This window comes from Ceratotherium simum, chromosome 7 (assembly GCF_057802395.1).
Source record: "Ceratotherium simum simum isolate JZ-2026a chromosome 7, ASM5780239v1, whole genome shotgun sequence".
NCBI lineage: Eukaryota > Metazoa > Chordata > Mammalia > Perissodactyla > Rhinocerotidae > Ceratotherium > Ceratotherium simum.
In genome coordinates, this window is record NC_141906.1 from 21,162,946 (window position 1) to 21,169,474 (window position 6,529).

At 58.7% G+C, this 6,529-nt stretch overlaps 1 protein-coding gene across 1 annotated transcript; it reads left to right on the top strand.

The window, feature by feature from the left end:
- Nucleotides 1-216: 216 nt before the first annotated feature.
- Nucleotides 217-5,082, top strand: LMO1 (LIM domain only 1). The gene is made up of 3 exons (XM_004418403.2): nucleotides 217-426; nucleotides 3,049-3,174; nucleotides 4,710-5,082. Exons 1-3 carry the CDS (start codon nucleotides 221-223, stop codon nucleotides 4,813-4,815), a joined length of 438 nt encoding a protein of 145 aa, XP_004418460.2. The 5' UTR covers nucleotides 217-220; the 3' UTR covers nucleotides 4,816-5,082.
- The last annotated feature ends 1,447 nt before the right edge of the window (nucleotides 5,083-6,529 follow it).

Below are 6,529 nucleotides of genomic sequence, written 5' to 3' on the forward strand. Positions count from 1 at the left end.
AGGGCAGGGGAACAGGCTGTGCCGTGCCGCCCAAAGGACGGGACCAGGGCCAGGGGAGGAGGTCGCTGGGGAGAACGTGGGGGGTCCTGGAGCCCCAACCCTGAGGGGCAGCAGGAGAGGCAGTGGGCTCCGTCCCTGGAGGTGTGTGCCCTGAGGCCTAGAGCCACAGCGCCACCCCTGTGTCCATCTGTCTGTCCTCTGTCCACCCGCAGGCGTGCCGATGCTCTCCGTCCAGCCCAAAGGCAAGCAGAAGGGCTGCGCGGGCTGCCACCGCAAGATCAAGGACCGCTACCTGCTGAAGGCGCTGGACAAGTACTGGCACGAGGACTGTCTCAAGTGTGCCTGCTGCGACTGCCGCCTGGGCGAGGTGGGCTCCACCCTCTACACCAAGGCCAACCTCATCCTGTGCCGGCGCGACTACCTGAGGTGCGCCGCCGCCCGCCCGCCCCGGCCCTGCTGCCCACAGAGCCCGTCCTCCAAGGCCCGCGCTCTGCCCCTGCTCCAGACCCGGTACCCCGTGTGCCCGCCTGTGTCTGCTCCTCCCCGACCGTCCCGCCCCTGCCCTGCTCCCCCAGACGCCCCAGGAGCCCCCAAGGGCAGAGCCCACCTTTAACTCCTTGGACTCATTGCCCAGCACAGGTCCTGGGCAGGCGTTTTTAACCGTTGGGCACCTGCGATAAGCTTCCCCAGGGCACCAGCCTGGCTCTGCCCCTGCCTTTGCCAGATGCTTCTGACCCAGCCATTCCACCTGGAATCTGAGAGGGGATGCCTCAGAGGGGCTTCCAGGAGCAGGTGGGGAGGCTCTGACTTCCCTGGGCCCCTGCTGCCTGATGAAGTCTCCTTCCCTGCTCCTCCGTTGTCGGTGGGCCCTGAGATTAGATCCCGATGTCTGGGGAGCCTGGCAGGTGGCCAGACCCCTGGAGAAAGACCCCGGATGTTGGAGCTTAAAGACCTGGGCTTGAACTAGCTCTGAGCCTTTTGGCTTCAAACCTTCTCCAAGCCTCAGTTTACCCTTCTGTGAATGGTGAAAAGACTGATGCTTCCCCGCCTCGCATTCCTCAGAGCCCTAACCCACCCTCCCCTACAACCTGGATCCTGTTCCCTGGGGCTGCCTCCCCCAACTAACCCTCCCTTAGGCCATCTATGACATCAGCAAGGCTGGAAGGAGGCCACAAAGCAGGGGCCTTGGCTGAGACCCAGCATTTGCATTTGGCTCCCACGCAGGCTGCTGGGTGGTGGCTGGGCCTTACGGGGAAGGAAGGCCCATCGCATTAATTAATAGGTCGGGGCAAGGGCTTTGTGGTGCTTCTTTTGCTCAGGACTGGGCATGTTAGGGGGTGGGGTTATCGGCGGAGTTTCTCCTACTTCCCAGAAGAGCCTAAGATTTACCTGCCTGCACTTTCTCTTTTAACTTCTGCCTTTTGCAGGAGTTTTTAAAAGTGGTGCAATAAACCAGGATCTGTGACTCAGTGCTCCTGGCTGGGGCTGGAGGAGGGAGGCAGGGCCAGGAGGAGGGGTTAAGGAAGGATGCTCTGGGGACTGACCCCTCAGCAACCTGGAAGGGACCTCCAAGTCCAGAGGTTTAGGACATCACTGGGGGCTGAGCCTACCGGGTCCAGGGGAGGTGGCAGACCATCTGATGAGTCCACAGGACCTGGAGAGGGAGGACCACCGTGCAGGATGGGCTTGTCAGCAGAGTGGAAGCCCCCACCAGCATTCTGGGCCCTGCCAGCTACTGGAGCATGGAGGTATCTTTCTAGGCTCCAGCAGAGGCCAGGGAATGACTTTGGGGCCAAGTAGGCCAGTGGGTGGGGTGGGGGTGGGGCTTCCTTGATCTGCATAGCCCCAGTGAATGGCTGTCCAGAGCCTGCCCCTCTGCAGCCACTGCTCATGGACTGGGGGCAGTAAGGCCCCTCCTGCCGGGCAGGTGCTGTGGCCCAGCCTTTGTCTGCCTTAATCTGAGCCACCAGGCAGCTCGGGCTGGTGAATAATGGAGCCAAGGCCGTCTGCAGGCGCCTGAGTTTGTACTGGACAAATCAGGGATTAGAGGGGCCTCCCGCCGCCTCTCGGCCCCTTGCCTCACTTGTGGCTTGCTCTGCCCATGTGCAGAAAGGAAGCCAGGAGGAGTCTGGCTGGCTCAGGCCATTGGAACATCCAGGCAAGGATTGGTCTGCATGGCGGGGAGTGAGCTCCCTGTCCCTAGAGCTTTGCAACCAGCAGCTAAGAGGAAGGGTGCCTGCCTCAAAGAGGCGTTGTGCCAGATGTCCTTGGAACTGGCTTTTGGCATCAGTCCTGGTTTAGAAGCATCTTTGAACAGGATCATCTAGAACACACCCCCATTTTAAAGAAGGATTAAATGAGGTCCAGGAAAAGGAAAAAGGGACTTAGGCAAGTCACACGGTGAGTTGGTAGCAGAAAAAGACACCCCCCCCGCCATAGGATTATTGTCAGGATGAAATGAGTTGATCTTTGTAAAGCCCTTAGAACAGTGCCCGGTGCAGGGTAAATACAGAGGTGTTTACCGAATGAGTTGTTACTGAGACTTTACAAAAGTTTTCACAACAAACCTGTGAAGAATGTATTTTGGTCCCCATTTTACAGTTGAAATAAATGAGGCTCAGAGAGACGCAGTGACTTGTGAGAACACACAGCCCACGGTCAGCTGACTGCCTCTAAATTCGGGCTTGTGTGAATCTGGAGGCCTCGCTCAGGGTCCAGCCCAGTGTCCTCCTGGTGGCCCCAGGTGCTTGGGGGATCCCGGTGGGAACCTGGGAGGGGGCCTTGGCAGCCCAGCCTGGGGGTGGGCAGTGTCAACCGACCCCTGAGCCCCCTACACTCACCTCCCTGGGTGGATGTGCCGATTTTCTCTGAGGCCTGATCTCTTGGCAGAATCTCGATGCTGCCGTTTGTGCTCCTACCGCCTTGCCCAGACCCACCTGCTAAGCCCACAGGGGTGGGAGACAGGTGGGGCCCTGAGTAGAGGCAATTCCCCTGCCCACCCCCCAGCTCCTTGGTGGCCCCTGAGCCCTCTGTGCCCTTCCCCTGCAGGCTCTTTGGCACCACAGGAAACTGCGCGGCCTGCAGCAAGCTGATCCCAGCCTTCGAGATGGTGATGCGGGCCCGGGACAATGTCTATCACCTTGACTGCTTCGCCTGCCAGCTCTGCAACCAGAGGTGAGTGCTGCATCGGTGGCAGAGCCAACCGCCTCACCAGACTCCAGCTGACCCCTGCTGGGACGGACCAGGAGTGCTGTGGAGGCGTGCATGAAAATGTGTGTTGTGTGTGTGCACGTTGTCATGAGCATGCACGTATGTACATATGTTTTATGTATGCCTGAGCCCTGTAGCCAAATGTGTGCACTCAATACTGTGTGGTGCACGTTTGTAGGGCACAGTTTGTGTAAAGGTAATAGATGGGGGCCTGCATGAGCTTACTGTGTATGCACAGTGTGAGAGTCATGTCATGTGTGCATTTTTAAATGTCCATGTACAAGGGGGGCATGTGTGTGCTGTGTGTGCATGATGGCTGAGTATGCACGTGCACGTGTGTTTTAAATGTGCACGTACAAGGGCCCTGTATGCGTGCCCTATGCCCTTGTGCATGTGCCACGTGCATGCATGTACGCTCTAGTGAGAACGGGTTCCAGACCTGAGGGCGAAATCCCTTCGGAGAATGGCCACTCACTCCTGTGGTTCTGGTTCCAGCCCAGCCTCCTTTCTGGTCTGTTGGCTGCTACACAGTACCCCAGCCCTGTGGGAGGCCCCAGGGACCTAAGGAGCCAGAGCCCTTCAGCCCTGGCTGGGGGCCTAGCCCAGAAGGCAGGCCCTTTTCTCAGGAGCCCTCAGGTCAGGAAGAAACTCATGCTAGTGTTCCCAGAGGGTCAGGTCCAGAGGGACCTCCAGGGAACTCTGGTCTGGCTGGGGCTCTGACTAGACTCTCTGCTAAGAGGGCTCGGTGAAGTTGCAGCGCCACCTGGTGGTTGGACTGGGATGTGCTGGGACTGGGCCTGTGACCCTGGGGTCCCACTAAAGGCCTCAGCCACCCTGGGGGCATCTTGGGGGAAGTGCTGAATCCTCCAATACTTGAGGAGGACTGGGGGCGGGGAGTGCCAAAGCAGGGCCTTCTTTGGGCAGAAGGGAAGATAGTGGGACACGGCCACCTCTTCCTGGGATGATGCTCCAGGAAACCCACAGATTCTGTTTAGAGGAAAAGTGTCCTTCACTGAGCCATCCTCTCAAGTTGGAGAGGGGAACAGAGGCATGAAAACCCAACCATTTTATCCATTCCGCCTTCTCCATCTCTCCCTCTCTCCATCTCTCTCCTTTCTTGGTCTTTTCCTGTTTCTTTGTCCTTCTCTCTTTCTCCTTCTCTGGGATGAGGGAAGTTATTCCTACACCTTCCCACCAACCCCACCCCTGCCCCCAGCTCCATGGAGACCTGGCTGTGGAAGGCCTGTAGCCCAGGCTTGTCTGTCCATCTGTCTGTCCTATACCCCAGACTGCAGGGCCTGGCTGAGGGCTGGGCTGACCCGGGGTGACTGACCAGGTTTGCTGTGGGACTTTTGGGGAACCGCTTTGGAAAGTTCAGGAGCAAACTCCCCAGAACCTCACTTCCCACATGTCCACCTCCTGGGCTGGGCTGGGTCCTGTCTGGAGCCCGCTGTCTGGGACCCCTCCAATGGCCTCTCTTTCCTGCTTGGATTTTCCAGATTTTGTGTGGGAGACAAATTCTTCCTGAAGAACAACATGATCTTGTGTCAGATGGACTATGAGGAGGGGCAGCTCAATGGCACCTTTGAATCCCAGGTTCAGTAACGCCCGGCGCCTGGCCTCCAGGCCCGTCTGTCCGTCCACCCGCCCGCCCACCGCCGCCTGGCCGGCCAGCCGCTCTCCTGCAATTAGAACTCCTCTGTCCTTGTTGGGAGGGATGGCCCCTCCTCCGCCGCCGCCCGTCTGTGTGTGACCCTCCTGGGGCCAGGCTGGGCCTGTACAGTCTGTCTTCTGTATATAAATGGGAACATTTATTTTATGAAAAATGTAATGCGATTTTATTACTGGCGTGGATTAAACTTATGAATGTTTCCGGGGAGGTTTCTCTTCGTTGATCACATGACTGACACAGACCTGGGGCCGCTCCCCTCTGCTTGGGAGTGGGGCAGGGCCCTCCCCTTGGCCCCTGTGGGGGCAGGCATGGAGCAGGGCCTGGGGCTCCAGCTGTGCTGTTACCAGGCAGGGGAGCTCCAGGTGGGCTTTAGGGGGAAGAAGCTGGAGGGATGGGGACAACCCCCAGCCAGAGGTGGGAACAGGGTGTCCTCCCCCTCCCTTGGCAGAGCATATTCCCTGGCCCCCAAGATGAAGAGAGGCAAGATGAAACCCTCTCTTGCCTGGGTTCCTGTGTTACATCTCCCCACTGAGACCCCCGACTGCCCGGACAGGGACCCAGCTCTGACCTCCTCCACAGTAGGAGCCCAAATCCTGCCCCCTACCACGGGAGTACCATCCTTAAACCGCTCTTCCCTTTCAGGGTGACGGGCAGTGTTTGCTGTCTCCTCCCTGCAGCGGGGGCCCAACCTGGGGCCTGGCTTTCTACTCTTCTGGGTGAGCGAGAACAATCGTGTTGCCCTGTAACTCAGCCCACACAGGTGGAGGTTTTCATTCATTCAATCAGCAAACCTTAATCCACTCTGTCTCAGCCCCATGCTGCAAGCACCAGACATGAGGATGAATCATGGATCGGACACAGTCCATGGCCTTGAGGAGGATAGAGAAAGCCAGGGAAATAAACGGAGCACATTATGGTGAGGACAAACACCGCGGGGAGACCTGAACAGGCCCGTTCCCTCCAGCAGACACAGGCCCAGAGTCAGAGGCAGCCAAGCCAGTGCACACTCAGTCAGACAGATACATGTGCTGGCAGGCAGGAAAGGTGGACACACAAGTAGACCGGTGTGTAGGTAGAGATAGGTAGGGACAGACAGACAGGCAAGCTGGCAGGCACTCAACTCAGGCCAGAAGACAGCCAGACCAGCAGCTGACAAGCAGACGCCAGGGTGTTTTCCCTCTGCCCGCTGAACTTGGCTCCCCCAGGGCAGCAGGGATGCGGTCAAGGTCTTGGCTGCAGCCACAGCGCCAAACACAGAGCCTGGAACTGGAAAGGTATCACTGAACAGTGTTAAAAAGAAGGCTGTATGGACAGGCTCCCTCCGCCGTCAGGCCACTCGCTCCTCCTTCCCGGGGGACTGTTTTTACCCTGGCCGAGGACCAGAGCCCAGGGCTGATGGAGCCAGCCCACCGCTTCAAGCTCTGCCTGCTCCTGGGCAGAGAATTGGCTGCCAGGGTTGGGGCAGGGTTGGGCTGGGACTTCCCATAACGCCGCCCCCAGGCCTGCTCCTCCACTTCCAGGGAAGCGAGAGGATGGCTGGGCTCTTGTGGGCACTTGGAGGAGGCTGCGTCTCCCCATTGTACTTTTGTGGTCAGTGGTCTGGTCCGTGGAGAAGGGATTGCTGGGGCCAAGGATCTTGAGATAGGA

What these genes read in the sequence shown, in the direction of transcription:
- LMO1 (XM_004418403.2), top strand. Translation starts at nt 221, where the DNA reads ATGCTCTCCGTCCAGCCCAAAGGCAAGCAGAAGGGCTGCGCGGGCTGC. An exon ending in TGCCGGCGCGACTACCTGAG is followed by an intron (nt 427 to 3,048) that starts GTGCGCCGCCGC and finishes CTTCCCCTGCAG; the next exon opens with GCTCTTTGGCACCACAGGAA. An exon ending in TGCCAGCTCTGCAACCAGAG is followed by an intron (nt 3,175 to 4,709) that starts GTGAGTGCTGCA and finishes TGGATTTTCCAG; the next exon opens with ATTTTGTGTGGGAGACAAAT.